Raw genomic sequence first — 16315 nt, forward strand, 5'->3', positions numbered from 1 at the left:
GACAAGCTGCCTGCGGGTCTATCCCCCATTCTGCTTCGGCTGAGCAGTGCCTGCCTCTGCCCCTGCCCCACTACCTCCCTCACCATGGGGGCCTCAATCCACCCCTCCTATGCCCCTTCTCTTCCCCCCTGCCCCTTACCTTCCGGATGCTCCTTTCTAAGCTGCTGGGCTGCATATTGGCAATCAGATCAGTATTGACTCATATGGCTGGTTAATAATCAGCCATCAGTATTGGCCAAGAAAATCTTTATCGGCATACCCCTAATTTACATTCTATGGGGTAGAGGGGCGCTAAGTGTGCAGCTGTGCCCTGCCTTCTGCTCCACTTCAGACTAACCCAGCTGACTGCCTTTCTGTAGGGTGCCTATAAAGTAGTCTCTCCCATGCCTTCTGCCTCTCAGATTCAGTTCATGTGCCGCAAACTTTGGTCTCTCACCTTTCCCATTCTCATGTTGTCACTGTGGGGCTGTGACCCTGACGTGTTTTTATTTTCTATTTTTCCCCCAAAACTTCCCAGCTGTAATGTGGCCTTAACAGGAGTGTTTCTGCTTATCTCCATGTTGTTAGTTAAAAAAATAATATAAGGTAATAATCTAATGTAAAGGGACTTCCAAAAAAGTTCTAATGCCCAGTCAGAAACATCTAGTGCTTCATCTTTAATATCGTTTAGGTTTGTCAAGTTAAAAGGTAGGTTTGCAGTAATGTAGGGTTCTAAAATACTTTGCTTGAAACTATTTTTGATTTCCCCTGAGACTGTGCAACTGGGATTCACACGAACCAAAGAGTGTGTTTGCCCTAATGGCAAATGGACAGGTTGGTACTCTTCAAGGAAAAAAGTCCTCTATAGCAGTGGTGTGCAAAATACAGTCCGCAGGGTGGATCTAGCCCACCAACTGATTGGATCTGGCTTGCAGGCGGACACCCACCAATTGATTTCTAGCTCATGGCTGCCCCTGCGGTTCTCCATAAGGGGCTGAGCCCTGCCCGCTCCTGCCCAGGGAAGCCTATGCTGCACTGCTGCCTGTGCCTGCTGACATCCCTGGCCAGTGTGCATGGCTTCGTGGTGGGGCCGACCCCAGTACACCTGCAACTGCCTAGGTACTGCTCAGCTCCCCCTGCCATCAGTAGCTCTTTTTCTTCCTCCCGTCCCTGTTGAACTGCTCCAGGCAGCAACTAACTTGAGGAAGTGACGGTGGCCACGGGGACATGTGCAGACACCATGAACCCATCCAGGTGGTGGGGAGCTGCAGGTGTGTGGATCCTGGGCCAGTGCACAGGGGCTCCAGCTGAAGCTCCAGCTCCCAGCCATCTTTCACCTACTCAGCCTCTCACAGGTGGCTACTTTTTGCACCAGGTGGGCAGAATGGGGTGAAAGTGGCTAGGAGCTGGAGCCCTGCATGCTGGAGTAGGAGCTGCCTGGCTGCAGCTCCCCCCTTGCCTGGATGGGCACCTTCTGCCTGGAGCAGTTTAACAGGGGCAGGAAAAGGAGGAGCTGCTGGAGGCAGGAGGAGCTGAGCAGTACCTGGGTGGCTCCAGCAACAGGCCCACCAGGAAGCTTTATGCCAAGTCTGAGGCAGTGCTGTCTGGCGGGTGCGGGCTACCCTGGATGGGAGCAGACAAGGCTCAGCCCCATGTGGAGCAGCTGCAGGGCAGGTGGGTGGGTGGAGGGGGCAGACCGCATCTGCATTTGCATCTGTACTTCAGCACCTGGGTGAACCCTGCTGCACATGCCCTTTTTCTCTCCCTGTCCCCACCCCTGGTCAGCTCCCAGGACCTAACGTGTGGGCACCCCTTACATGCATGTCCCATCCCCCTACACACATGCATGGACCCCCCGACACACACCACATGCCCACCCCCTCCTACCCTCCTCCCACACACACCTTCAACCGTCATACCCCACTTCACAATACAAAAGAATAAGACTTTATTTTGAGCTATTATGCAGTCACATCTATATTCACTACTCAGAAAAACATAAATCCAGATGAAAAATATTTTTGGAAATAAAATTAAAATATGGTTTAGCAGATGGTTGATATGTAGTATATGACTCATCGTTTTAACAAGTTATATATAAAGAAACATCTGAAAGATTTTATGTGTGTGGCCCTTGATAGCTCACCAAAACTCATTAAGTAGTTTTCCAGTTGAAATAATTGGCCATCCCTACTCTATAGCTATAGTAGGTGGTGGTTTAAATATGGCAGACTGAAAAGCAAATTGGGTGATTATGTCTCTTTCTATATTTGTGAGAGTCACTCAAGCTGTAGAGTTCACATCTAGCTTTTAAAACTCTAAGATCTGTTTGAAGTTTTGTTTTTTCATTCAGGTCACTGCAAAGCATAGGACCATTTGTATAACTTTTATATTGAGTTATCTCTGAAGCTTAGAGGTTAAAGTAATGTGATATTTTGTTCTGGGCCAGTACAGCTGGTTCTACCCAGTAAACTTCTGGTTCTGTGGGCTGAATGAGTGGTATGGGGATGGTTTGGGGAGCCAGATCCTGTATCAGGGGTCAGTCCATGGGTGCAGTCCAGCACATCAACCCAACCCTGCATGCCTAGATCTGGCTGTGAGCTGGCCCAACCCCTTATGTCTGGATCTGGCCATGCAGGCCCACATTATCTGGCCCCTGGGGCTCCCCAGGGGTCTGGAAATTTAGCAGCAGAGGAGCAACAAATAATGTTGTCCCCCCCCCCCCCCCTCATATTTATAGGTGATTTTAGCATATTCTGTTTTTAGAGTCTAATACTTGTCTCATTACTTTTCCAACAGCCAAGATTCAAAGTATGAAAAATGCTGTTCCCAAGAATGATAAAAAAAGGAGAAAACAGCTGGCTGATGATGTTGCCAAACTGGAGGCAGAACTGGAACAGAAACATAAGGAAGAACTAGAGCAGCTGAAGGAGAATTTACCTGAGAAGAATAAGGTATAAGTCATGTTAAACCTTGCTTGGAACCTTTTAGGGGCAAGTTTTAATTTCAGTAACCTGACATTATGTAGCTGAGAATTAATTTATTAATAAAATACTAGATTTAGGGCACAAAACCTGTTTTTTGTACCTTTCATTATTGGGGTGACAATAAATCCTTTACTCAGTTTTACCAGATTTTCACTACTGTGCCCCTTAGGCATATGTTACATCACTTTCTGCTATTAAAAGAATTATATCATCAGCAGAAATATAGCACCAGATGCTGTTTGGATATAGTTTCCTGGTCACATATTTCACATTAATTATCTAAAACTAAGCAATTTTCTGTGAATTATAAAGAACTACTAAAGCATCTGCCTATTTATAGTAAAGTGAAAAGAATAAGGTCTTTACACCGAAGAGCTTGCAGTCTCAGGATCTGATGCTGCAGACTGGCTGAGAGAACTACCCTTGAATGGAAAAGTCATGATTTGATTAACCCAGTTTGTGGGTTAATCATCCAATTAATGATTGGGAATTGCCTAAGACCAAAGGAATCTCATGAGGCTTAACAAGGACACATAGGATGGAAGAATCCCATGCACCTGTACAGGCTGGTGGCTGACTGGCTGGGTAGCAGGTCTGCAGAAAAGGACCTGGTAGTTACAGTGGACACTAAGTTGAATATAAGCCAACAGTGTGCCTTTGTTGCCAAGAAGGCTAACAGCATACTGGGCTACATTGGCCAGTAATGGCTGTATTGCCATTAAATCAAGGAAAGTGATTATTCCCCTCTATTCAGTACTGGTGAGGCCACATCTCGAGTATAGTGTCCAGTTTTGGGCCCTCCACTACAGAAAAGATGTAGACAAACTGGAGAGAGTCCAGCAGAGAGGGCAACAATATGGTGAAGGGGCTGGGGCACATGACTTTTGAGGAAAGGCTGAGAGAACTGGTCTTATTTAATCTAGAGAAGAGAAGACAGGGGATTTAATAGCAGCCGTCAGCTGCCTAAAGGGTGGTTCCAAAGAGAATGGAGGTAGACATTTCTCAGTGGTGACATGACAGAACAAGGAGCAATGGTCTCAAGTTTCAGCAAGGGAAGTTTAAAAGTTAGATATTAGGAGGAACTTTCTCACTAGCAGGGTAGCAAAGCACTGGAACAGGTTATCCGGAGAGGTTGTGCACTCTCTATCCTTGGGGGTTTTTAAGACTGGACTAGACAAAACCTTGGCTGGGATGATCTAATTTGGGATGGTTGTGCTTTGAGCAGGAGGTTGGACTAGTTGACTTTCTGACGTCCCTTCCACCTCTGGTTTTTTTTTATGATTCTATGATTTTGTTGAGATTGCTAGACCCCTGGGGAGACCTATGGACCAGATGACATGGTTTTAGTCTCAATATAGCCCCAGGAGCTGGAGGTTGAGCACCACTGAATTAACCTGATTAAGTGTAAAGAAAAAGGGATGAGGACCTAGTAAGTGATAAATAATGGTAAAGTGATGGGAGGGATGCAAACAAAACTTCACGTAAATAAATGTAGTTCTAGAATTGAATCAGAATCAATTGTGTAAGACATTAAACTCCTGGGTTGTAACTGGAATAGACTGCATGTGTGCACCATATTTCAATAATTTCTTTTTGATGTTCTATTTTCATTAATATTAAACTCAATTCCAACATATTTTGTTTCTAGATGGATTCTGTGGCGGATGGTGTTGCAAGTGTGGAGCTTGATGGATCAGAACAACAGATTCAGCAACCTCGAATATCAAAAGCACAGAAGAGGAGGGTATGAATCCAGTATCAGTGTTATCTTTAAAGGAGTGCTGGCATTTTTGCACTACAGTGTTGGCTGAAATTTGACCTCATTCAACATCAGTTTCTCCTGTAAAGCTCATTAGGCCAACAATTTTCCAGTGGACTGTACCAAAGCTAACAAAGTGTGCAGGTGGCTTTCTTGTATGATGTTTTTGTGTTACAAATCAGCAGGGCTGCCACCTAGAATTCTGTGGATATTTTGAAATAGTACACTTGATAGCATGTTGACTTCACACTCATTTTGAGAGGATAATTTCATAATTCTTACTTAATTAGAACTCCTTAATTTTATCTTTCTGTGGGATATTGTGCTTACTATATCTGCCAGGGTGGTAAAAGCAGAAGCTTCCTGGAAGAAATAAGAATCACTACGTATTGTGTTAACCATGTAGTTATTTGAGGATGTTGATTTTGCGTATTCTCACTACTTGGAGCCCTTATGTCTTAGAGCTGGGGTTGGCAACTTAGGGCCTGTGGGCCAAGTTCAGCCTACGAAGAAATCAGATATGGCTTGGGGGCAGGGAAGGGCAATGACTGGTGGTACATAGCAGTGGGAGCACGTTCTCTATCCTGTGCCTCCTCTGCCACATGCCACTGATCCCCTCCTAGGCACCTGAGCTGCCTACTGTCACCGTGCCCCCGCCTAAGGCTCTTGCAATCCATCTGACTGTGTAGGTATCAATGCCACAGTCACCTAGTTTTTTAATGAGAATGGGGTGGGAGACAGTGTCATAGGCCTTGCTAAAGTCCAGAAAGACTACATCCACCGCGACACCTGCGTCCAATGATTTTGTGACCTGATCGCAGAAGGCAGTCGGGTTTGTCTGACAGGACCTGCCCCTAATAAAACCGTGCTGGTTGCCCTTGAGCATCATCCCTGCTGCTGGCCCATCGCAGACGTGCTCCTTGATAATCTTCTCAAAGAGTTTCCTCAGGATTGAAGTAAGACCTAATGGGCTTATTGAATTTATTTATCTAACTTTAGCCAGCTTTGGCAATTCTAATTCAACTTTTTAATTGCGTTACTCATAGCTTGTTCTTTTCTAAAAGGTGAATATGATATACTATCTAATTGGGAGATTGTTTTCTCGTTGTCATGTTGGTAAGGCGCACAACTAAATCTAAGAAATATTACCTTCATGGAACTGAACAGCAAATGAAGAGCTACAGGAAGACTTGGGACACATTTTAAACCTGAGTAATATATTTCTTTTTACAGTTTTTAATAGCACATCTTTGCAAATGCCATTTATTCTTTTTCTCTTAGGAGAAGAAGGCTGCTTTGGAGAAGGAAAGAGAAGAAAGGATAGCTGAAGCTGAGATAGAAAACTTGACAGGAGCCAGGCATCTTGAAAGTCAAAAACTTTCTCATATATTGGCAGCAAGGCAGTTAGCAATTAAGCAGATTCCATCAGATGGCCACTGCATGTACCGAGCTATTGAAAATCAACTCAAGGATTGCCAAAACTCCTGGACTGTTGCAACCCTGAGAAATCAAACTGCAAAGTATATGCAAAATCATGTTGATGATTTCTTGCCATTTCTAACAAACCCCAATACAGGAGATGTGTATAGTCAAGGTAAGAATTATAGTTTATTAAATGGCTTTTTAAAATGTTGTGATATAAATACTAGCGGTAGTTTTGAAGCTTAGCAATATTAGTTTTCTTGATGAGCTAGGAAAAGTTGCAACAACCTTCAAATTGGGATTCTGTAGTCTAGTGCAGACAGAATCATAATCTGATTTCTAAGTAGGTAACTGCTTTTAATGTGTATAATTACACCTGTAGGATATATAACTTTTATCTGGTTGTGCAAGATCTCATCTACCCAACAGAATCACTTATTGTTTTGAGTTGGTGGTAATGGTGTGATAACCATGTCTTCTGAGTTAGTTTAAAATGTAACACAGACAAAATATATGACAAGATGAAATTTAATCTGCGGACAGTTGAATTCTTAGTCTGAATCTTTCCAGAAAATATACGCCTATTGATCAAGCTCTCTCGGGAAGAAACTTAGTATAATTGGTGTCAGCGTGAACTTAAGGAAGTCATTGTCCAACAAATCCCTGTCCTGTTGCAGAGTAAATTTTCTGCAGATGCAGTAGATTTTAATATTGAGGGTAGATGATCTTTGTAAAATGCTTGAATCCTATGTAAGTACTGTAGTTGCAAGATGTGAACATTATCACATTTTCTTAAGGACCTGCTAAGATGGCAGTTGCATATTAGTATTGCTGTATATCCATCCAGAGGTGCTGTCTTCTATTACGTTGTGTTTCTTTTTTGTAATAGGAAAGAATTAAATACATCTTCTCTTTTTTTCCTCATATCTTTTGTTTACAGTATCCTGGTTGGAAGGTCAGAATGACGCTTTTAATTTTTGAGTGACTATAAATTGGGCATGTCAAGAACTGCTTTGTTTGCTGTAAGCCCATTTTATGTCTCTCTAAGGAGGATGCTTCAGCCAAGAAAATGATTAATCTTGGAGCGTATAATAGTCTGTTTTGTCTTACTCTTCACCAAGAATAGACTCAGTAGTGACAGTTTAAAGTTCTCTGGATTCTAAGCATTGTTTGTTGAGAAATAACCCAATTGGTTGTGGTGAGGGAGTTTGGAAGGGGAGGCAGAACTGCAGTTAGTTCTGAAACTTGCAAAATATACCTTAAACCTAGCTAGCACAAAAGGCAAGTTAACCATTTGGGGAGGAGGTTACTGGCCCTGTTGCACTCTTCTCCAAAGCTATGTCTCCTGCAGTTTAAAAGAACAAAAATATTGTGTAGCAGTAGAGGTGCACCGATAAAAGGAAAATTGACACTATTGGCAATCAGCTTTTTTTTTGGCTGATGTGGTACTTTTAACCTTCCTGTCTCTTATGTCTCCTGTACATATTGTCAACCCTTAGGTTACTTAGTCCAGCCCACTGCTCAAAGCAGGATCATCCCTGAGTAAATCTGTCTGACCAATTTTGAAAATTTCCAAGGCTGGAGATTTTGCAGCCTCTCTTGGGTATCTTGTTCCAATGTTTAATCACCCTTATAGTCAGAAAATCCTTAATATTCAACCTAAATATCCTGTACTGTATTTTGTGGCTTGCTCCTAGTCCTGCCCTTTACAGCCACAGAGAATAGTCTATCTCCATTGTCTTTATAATCATCCTTCAAGTATATGAAGACTGATACCAAATCAGTCTTCCCTCTTCCAGCCTAAATTATCTTAGTTCTTTTAGTTTTTCCTTGTAAGTAATGTTTCACAGACCTCTTATTTTTGTCACTTTCCGGTGAACTCTAATTTTGTCCACTACTTTTTTTTGATGTGAGGGGCCTTAAACTGGCCACAGTACTCTACTCTAGCTGAGGCCTTATCAGTGCAGATTAGAGTGGAAGAATCACTTTTCTCAACTTTTCAATTGGCGCTTCTGTTAATATAACCTAATATGCTATTGACCTTTTCTTGTAGCAAGGTCACACTTGGCTCATATTCATACTTCAGCTAATGGCCTACTGTAACCCTCCTATACTCATTTCTGCAGTATTGTAGCCAAGCTGATCATACCCCAGCTTGTATTTGTGCACGTGATTTTTTTTTTTTTTTTTCCTGTTCCAAATACAGGACTTCATATTTGTCCTTGGTGAATTTCATCTAGTTGATTTTGGAGCATTTCTCCAATTTGTGCAGGTCATTCTGAATCCTAGCTATTATTTTCCAGACCAGGTAGAACGCTGCCCAACATCGTGTCATCTGCACATTTGCTAAGGGTTTAGCGTACAGTTTGCATGCATTTTTATGTCATCTTTGTCTACCTCTATTAATTTTTTTCTAGCTTGTACTAGAACATGTAACTTAATCATTATTTTAATTCCTTGCCTGCTTTTTGTTTTTAAGTCTATTTTTATACTGCCTCGAATATTTTCCCTTGTACTGTGTCCTGTTCCTTTTAATCAATGCATTTTTTCCTAAATATATCCTATCACTATTTGTCCACCAACAACATCTGGGTAAGAGTTTTACTGACAGGTTTACTGAGCTTGGGTTTTTTTTCCTGCAGAGGAGTTTGCGAAGTACTGTGATGACATAGCAAATACAGCTGCTTGGGGCGGTCAGCTGGAAGTGAGTATCTTTCAGCTGGAAGGGTGATCTTTTTGCTGATGAAACTGAAATGACAATTAATAGATTTTATAAATCAACTGTAGAATTGTTCCCACTTCACTTATGTGAAAGAGAAACTTCTGTATACCTAATGGAGCACTTTTGTAGGTAAATAAAATTGTTTTTAAGCTCTTGCCAATGACTTGAGTCCAAGTCCAGCAAGGTATTAAGTGTTTTAACCTCCAGAGGCTTTTCTCCCATTCCAACTGCTGCAGGTTTGTCAGATAATAAAAACCAAATAGAAGCCAAATAGCCTTTATTAGCTGTCATTCGGCTGGTCTGGCCAACTGACAAAGGATGAATGTCAGGATACAAAATTCAAAGTGCTCCCAAGAACACACATTTTTATACATACACTCTTCTTTGAATCATCCAATTACAAGCTGACATACGGATGCACAGCTAGATAGTCCTTTCTCTTGCATATAAATGCATTACCATTTCAGTCCTTTTCAGTTCCATATCATTTGACTGCCTTTTCATTTCCAAGTTGCGTAGGCATCTGCCTTGATTAAGGAGATATTGAGTGTTTAAGACTGACTGCAAATACCCTCAACTCCTTGAAACCTCCCAGTCATAAGATATTCAGTACATCCTTGTTACATCTCCCCAGTCTTGCAGCAGCCAATGCTGTGTCAAAATGTGATTTAAATTTTGTAATTTAATCTGAAAGTTTTGTAGTTCATTTACCTGTGGTATTAGAAATAGACAAGTTTCTCTCTGATTGTATGCTAGCACACTGCTACATTTCTTTCAACAATGCAAAGTAGTGGTTAATTCAGACAATTAAAAAAAAAAAGTTCTGCTTAACTGGAAGAACTTACTTAGGTTTTACTAAAACCTAGTTTCTAATAAACCTCTAAATTCTGGCCTAAAATAACCAGATAATATGACTTTTTGAGAGCTAAGATTTTTTCCATGAGATCTGATTCTATTTTTCTGTGCATTGTTTTCCTATCTTAAAAGCTGCGTGCTTTATCGCACATTCTACAAACGCCAATTGAGGTAGTGCAGATGGATTCTCCTCCCATTATTGTTGGTGAAGAATATTCAGGCAAACCAATAATACTTGTGTAAGTAGATATTTTTACTCCTACTTTTTTTTTAACAATCTTTGGGCTTTTTTTCCACAGAAAGTGAGATTAATTATTTGTGTAACTGCACCATTTTTTTCATGATGTTGCAGCTCAAAAAGGGGTTTGGAGTACTGAAAAGCACCGCTGCATGTTTGAAATTCCCCAATCCTTGTGACTGATCTGGGTGTATGGACCATACTTTTAGAGTGTTACAGTATAATTTGTCTTGTAGATAATCATAAAATGATTGTCAGTAAGTTATAATGGAAAACTGTTGCATGGCCATTTTTGGTCAATAGGCCATTTTTGGTTAGGCTTCATTGTTTAGTCAAAAGTTGATTTTCCACACAGTTGTAAGTGGGTTCAATGTACTATTTTATACAAAATCTGACATATAAATAACATCAAGCTTCGCGCACGGTTTCCAGGGTGGCTGGCTGAGTGTGTTTGTATATTTTTTTTTCCATGCTATCTTGAACTTTCAAATTTCTTGAAATTTACCTTTCAGTAAAAAGTGGACTTGTTAATTTATATACTGTATAGTTGAAAGAAGGATAATGTTTTAAAACACCTTTTTTGTTTTTCAGGTATATGAGACATGCCTATGGATTAGGAGAACATTATAATTCTGTAAAACTGCTAACGGACACTGCTACAGAAAATGGTAGCTAACATACAGAGGTCACAAGTCTACAAGGGTAATGATTGTATATTGCAACTTTGGGTTCTGGATAGTTCCCAAACAGATTAGAATATGAAACTACCTGGAATATTTTTTTTTTAAGGAAGGCACACAAGTATTAGATACCTAATGAGAAATAGCTATTTATAAAGAGTACCTCAATATATTGATGAAATTATGTTTTAGAAAATCTTATTTAAAGTTCTGGCATTCATCAGAGTAACTTGTATATTATATGCTTGGTTTACACAGCACTTCCTGCCACAGTGAAAAGATCAATAGTACATGTGGATAGCCTGCTTGTTCTTACTTCTGTGCATTTCTTCTGAAGAGTCACAAGCTCACATTAAATAATTTTAAGTACTTTTTGATGATCATGAGATTTTTATCAAGGCATGTAAAAAGACTTTAACATTAATATTCTAGAGCAAGAAGTGATGCTATTTTAATAGTCCCATCCAGACTGAACTGAAACATTATAATGATGAGGACCTTCCTAATACCTTTTAGCCAGGTAAAAAATGCAAACGAATCCAGTAGTACTAAAAATCTTAGGCTGGTCTGATTCAAAGGATCACAAACCAAATGTTTACTTTAAGAGGCTTTCATCTTAGTCTTGTAATCAAGGTTTAAGAATTTTGCTTTTTCTTCTGCAGCTGGCTGATTCCTTAAATATTTTATACTCATTTCCATAAATAATCTTATAGGAGGAGAACTACTATTCATGGCTGTAGAAGACTGCAAATGGGTGAAAATTAGCAATTGCACTGCCACCTTTTTATCCATTTTGCAGTCTGAAATGCAGTATTTTCAGCCAGTTACATGCTAGAAGAAAAATAATTAGGTTAACATTTGATACTTTATAATGTTAAAGAAACCAAAAAAGGAAAACTTGCTTCTCTCATTTTTGTTCCAAGGTCTTTGTTTAATGAAATAACTTTGTGATCTTGCTGGAAAAGATGTGGATGAGGACTTTCAGGAAAGCTGTTTTTAAGGCATTTTTTTAATACACAAATAATATTTGATTTTGTGTTTCACAGCATACAGGTTGCCTGGTAAATCAAGCATTAACCAAACAAAAAGTATACCAGGTCTGTATTTATTTTAACAAGTGGATGAACCCAGTTGCTTTTGTCTTGGTCACAGGACTCAGCCTTCTGTTTTGCAAAGCTAAATGACATAGAGTTCTACCACAGTAGGTCAACAATATATAGTTTTAAAATTGATGTCAGAGGCAATTCATATTGTTGTAGGTAGCTGGTGAAAAATCTTTAGTTAATCAGCTTTTATTCTAAAAGGGAGATGTGGGTGGAAATGATATCTAAATTTGGGAATGGCTGTACCAATCGTTTGTCCAATTTAAAATGTTTACAACTTGTATAGAGCAAAATAATGTTTAAAGTGAGCAAAGGGCATTTGCTCATATTGTATGGAACTTGCCAAAACTAATAAATTGGTAGAAACTTTTCCTTTCAGTTATTTGAGTTTTTGACAAATTAGGGGGAAAATGTTTAATGCAGACACACAACTTCCACTTAACAGTTTGTCCTGAAGTAAATCATCTGCTTCAGCATTCTTTAACTCACTACTTCCTGTTTCCCCTGCAACTGATAAACTTTGATTTTCAAGTCTTCATGGTCCTACAACTTCTCTTCTCCAACAACCACTATTAAAAAACAAAGCTCTAATGTTAAAAAAATAGAGACACAACAGTATATTTTTCTTTTATTTTTACAACAGTTTTTAGTAGAGTTGCATCAATTGCACTTTCATAAGCTTTTTCAGTAGAGTCCTCCTTGGATGTGTTGTTGCACTTTCCCTCAGTGAAGTGTAGAATCATAAGAAAATATTACTGGAAGGGAACTCAGTGGGTCATTTAGTCCAGCCCCTCCCCTGAACAAGGTAGGACCATCCCTTTCTAAACTATCCCAGCCAAGTGTTTGTTTAACCAGCTCCTAAAAAAAATCCAATGATGGAGATTCCTCAGCCTTTCTAGCTAGTATGTTCCAGTGCTTACCCACCCTTTTACTTAGGAAGGTTTTTTCTTAATCCAGCCAAATTTTCATTTGCAACTTTAAGATTTACTAATCCTGTCCTGTGCAGCCACACAGAACAGCCTATCACAGAGGTCAGCAACCTATGTCCTGTGGGTTGGGTCCAGCCTGTGAAGAGCCTGGATCCAGCCAGCAAAGGTCTGATCCAATCCAAGGGTTAAGAGTGGTATGTTGATTTCCTTACTTCTGCCTGATCCAGACTGTCTTATTACTGGAGGGTCCGTTCCTGATGCTACTTCAGCTCCAGCTGTTGCTACTCCCTAAGGAGAGCTGCTCTTTTTCTCCCTCCCCTTCTTCCCTGCTACCTTCTGTCACTCTCTCCCCCACCCCACTCCAATACCCAGTCTCTATTCACCTTCACTGCTAAATTAGTCACTCCAGCTTGCTCACAGCACTTTCCTGTTTGACTTTATCCTTCAATTTACAGTGAAAATTAAAAGATAACCATGTCTCTTGACACTTCCATAAGAGCTACTATGGAAAAAAAAACTGTCCTGTTTCATTTTACACATTCATTTGATCTTATTTTAGCTACATCCCTTAAACCATCTGAATATGTTTGTATGTTGATGTCCCAGTCTTCAGATACTGGTAGAAAGTTATCATGTCCTTTTGTAGCCATATTAGCCAATTTAAACATTTCAGCTCTTCAAATCATTATGCTTAGACCCTTAAGCAATTATTTACGTTTCCTTCTGGACAGACCTTTTGCTTTTGATAAAATTACAGTAGTGATTGAAATGACTGACATCTATGTGAATTTCAGTAAAGCTTTTGGACTTCAACAAAGTCACACACAACCTGTTTTTTGGAAATCAGATTAATAAGAGTAGGGGTGCATACATGATTAAAAATTGGTTTCTGGGCAAAAATGCATTTTATTTGAAGGGGAGGTGAGTGGAATAGTCAGTGGGACACATTGGTGTCTTATTACAAGGGATGATTCTGAAAAATGAAGAGCAACCAGAGCATTAATGAAATCCAAACAGTCAGCTTGCCACAGGTGTTTCAGTGCCCTTTGGCACCCTGCTTCTTGCTTGGATATATTAATAGTTGGCTGTGACTGTTGTGTCCATCTTTGGGAGAGGGGCTACAAGGAAGAAGAACCAAAACCTTAGACACACATAGCTAGGAGGGGTGTGACTACAGGGGAGTTAAGGTGCCCAGAGGCAAGACTTCACGCTCCTGTTAAAACTTGCCCCTACTCAACCCAACTGCAAAGTGCATCCAATGAGGTGGCCTGGGGCACTGAAAGCAGCTAGACAGGAGACTAACCAGCTTGGTCGCTACAGAAGCCAGACTGAAAATGACACTAGGCCAGTAGGATGCCCCAAACCTGGTGGCTGCTCTGGGGTGACAGTGTCCTGTGGAGCTGCCAGAAGAGTGTGGTGCCAGTGCCACTTTCCAGACTGATGAGGCTGTGCTGGTGTAGGACATCTGGTGCTTAGCTCTGAGGAAGGGACCTGAGTAGGATTACCATCATGAATGGCGTGTGCCCCTGGTGACTGGGGGGGCATGGCAATGGTGGGAGAGTGGCGGTGGTAAGCTGGGAGCTCCTGCAGATGCTGCCAGTATTGTCAGTGGGGGGTGGCTAGTTCAAATTTGCTGATGACACTAAGATGTGGGGGGACATGGGCACACTAGAAGGAAGCAACAGGCTACAAGGGTGGGCGGATGAGAATAGGATGGGTTTCAACACAGACAAGTGCAAGGTGATGCACCTGGGGAGGAACAACCAGCACCATACCTACAGGTTAAGGAACTCCCCTCTTGTCAGCACGGAGGCAGAAAAGGATCTTGGAGTCATCATTGACTCCAAGATGAACATGGGTCGGCAGTGTGGGGATGCAGTCAGGAAAGCCAACCGCACCTTGTCATGAAGCCACAGATGCATTTCAAGCAGGTCAAAAGAGGTGATCCTCCCCCTCTATGCGACCCTGGTCAGGCCGCAGTTGGAGTACTGTGTCCAGTTCTGAGTGCTGCACTTCAAGAGGGATGTGGAAAGCATGGAGAGGGTCCAGAGGAGGGCCACTCGCATGATTAGGAGACAGCAGGGCAGGCCCTATGAGGAGAGGCTACGGGACCTGAACCTGTTCAGCCTCCAAAAGAGAAGGCTGAGGGGGGATCTTGTGGCCTGTTATAAACTAGTCAGGGGGGATCAGTAGGCACTGGGGGAGACACTGTTCCCCCAAGCACCACCAGGAGTGACCAGGAATAACGGTCACAAGCTGGCAGAGGGTAGGTTTAGGTTAGACATCAGGAGGCTCTATTTCACAGTCAGGGCGGCTAGGGTCTGGAACCAACTTCCAAGAGAAGTGGTGCAGGCTCCTACCCTGGGAGTTTTTAAGAGGAGGTTAGATGAACGCCTTGCTGGGGTCGTTTGACCCCAGTACTCTTTCCTGCCGTGGCAGGGGGTCAGACTAGATGATCTTCTCAGGTCCCTTCCGACCCTAGAAACTATGAAACTATAGTGCCGGCCAGGGGTGCCAGCAGTGTCAGTGGCAGCCAGCAGTGATTCCTGACAGCCTGCAGATGCTGCCGGCAGTGTCGGTGGTGAGTGGCGACCGTCTGCAGCCTTTTCGTAGGGGAGTGCACTGCTACGCTTAGGGGTTGCACATGTTGCCAGTGGTTACCGTATGGCCGGGCTTTCCTGGACACGTCCTCTTTTTGAGTCCTCCGATCTCTGGTGGGGCAGTTTTTTGAAATACTGTCTGGGATTTTGCTCTGCTCTGCGGGTGTGAATAGGGGAGAGCAATAGGAGGTAAGGGTGGTGGCACTGGGGGAAGCTGTCTGGGTGCTGGGGCTGCAGCAGGGCAGGGAAGGTGCCCGTCCTTCAGTGGGGAAAGGGGCCCTCTGAAGGCAGTGGGGAGCTCCACGGCAGGGCAGGTGCCTCTGCTTGCCAGGGCCAGGTGGCCCCAGGAGATGCTGCCTAGGGGAGGGTGGGTGTGTGCATGCTGCCTGGTGTGGCACTGAAGCCCCAGTCCAAGGCAGGGGTGCCACAGGCATGCTCCTTTCCAGCCTGCGCCAGGGATGGAGTTGCTCCGCTGCTGCCCCCACGAACTGAAGCTGTTGCACTGCATCCCAGTCAGGATGAGGAGGCAGGGCTGTGGGTCAGGAGTGTGGGCACTGAGTGCCAGGGGGCTGCAGGCTGGGATTGTGTGGCACCAGCATAGGTGGGGGGCTGCGGGTTGGGAAGTGAGAGGGAGCAGCAGGGATCGGGCTGTCGGTTGGGCTGGGGTGAGGTGTCCCCTAACAAGGGTCCTCTCTTTTTGGACCTGGAGCGATGCAGGCCCCTAGACTCAAGGCATCCACATCCCCCCCAGGCTTGCATATGGCCCAGAACCACCCCCTCCCCTCCCCCTGGACTTCCTGGGGCTCGGCACCAGTGTAAGGGCGGCGGAGCGGGCGCGCTCTGCCATGGGACACGGGATCTCCGTCGTGCAGCTGCTGAAAACCGCGTTATTCCCGCCCGCGGGAGAGCGCGTCACGTGACCCCGCCCCGCCCGTCCGCCGTTGCTATGGGGACGGTGCGGCGCGTGCCCGGGGCTGCCATGGCTGAGGTGCGGGCGCTGCGGCTGCGACGGGGCCCGGGGGTGCTGCGGACCCTGCGCGG

At 43.1% G+C, this 16315-nt stretch overlaps 2 protein-coding genes across 4 annotated transcripts in view; both read left to right on the top strand.

Annotated features, from left to right (window-relative positions):
• The window catches only part of OTUD6B (OTU domain containing 6B), an 18112-nt gene extending 5997 nt beyond the window's left edge, over nucleotides 1-12115 (top strand). Inside the window, exons 4-9 of the mRNA XM_019519347.1 lie at nucleotides 2779-2933; nucleotides 4615-4710; nucleotides 6007-6319; nucleotides 8790-8851; nucleotides 9857-9963; nucleotides 10554-12115. Of these exons, the coding sequence (XP_019374892.1) occupies nucleotides 2779-2933; nucleotides 4615-4710; nucleotides 6007-6319; nucleotides 8790-8851; nucleotides 9857-9963; nucleotides 10554-10638 (818 nt within the window). The 3' untranslated portion in view covers nucleotides 10639-12115. The remainder of the gene's footprint in view (nucleotides 1-2778; nucleotides 2934-4614; nucleotides 4711-6006; nucleotides 6320-8789; nucleotides 8852-9856; nucleotides 9964-10553) is intronic.
• Nucleotides 12116-12565: 450 nt separating this feature from the next.
• LRRC69 (leucine rich repeat containing 69) overlaps nucleotides 12566-16315 on the top strand; it is a 137965-nt gene continuing 134215 nt past the window's right edge. For all 3 annotated transcript variants that reach the window (XM_019527913.1, XM_019527914.1, XM_019527912.1), the window contains exon 1: nucleotides 12566-12868. In XM_019527913.1, coding sequence (XP_019383458.1) covers nucleotides 12788-12868 — 81 coding nt within the window. In that variant the 5' untranslated portion in view covers nucleotides 12566-12787. The remainder of the gene's footprint in view (nucleotides 12869-16315) is intronic.

Source organism: Gavialis gangeticus, unplaced genomic scaffold (genome assembly GCF_001723915.1).
Source record: "Gavialis gangeticus isolate Ggan-Ray unplaced genomic scaffold, GavGan_comp1, whole genome shotgun sequence".
Taxonomy (NCBI): domain Eukaryota; kingdom Metazoa; phylum Chordata; order Crocodylia; family Gavialidae; genus Gavialis; species Gavialis gangeticus.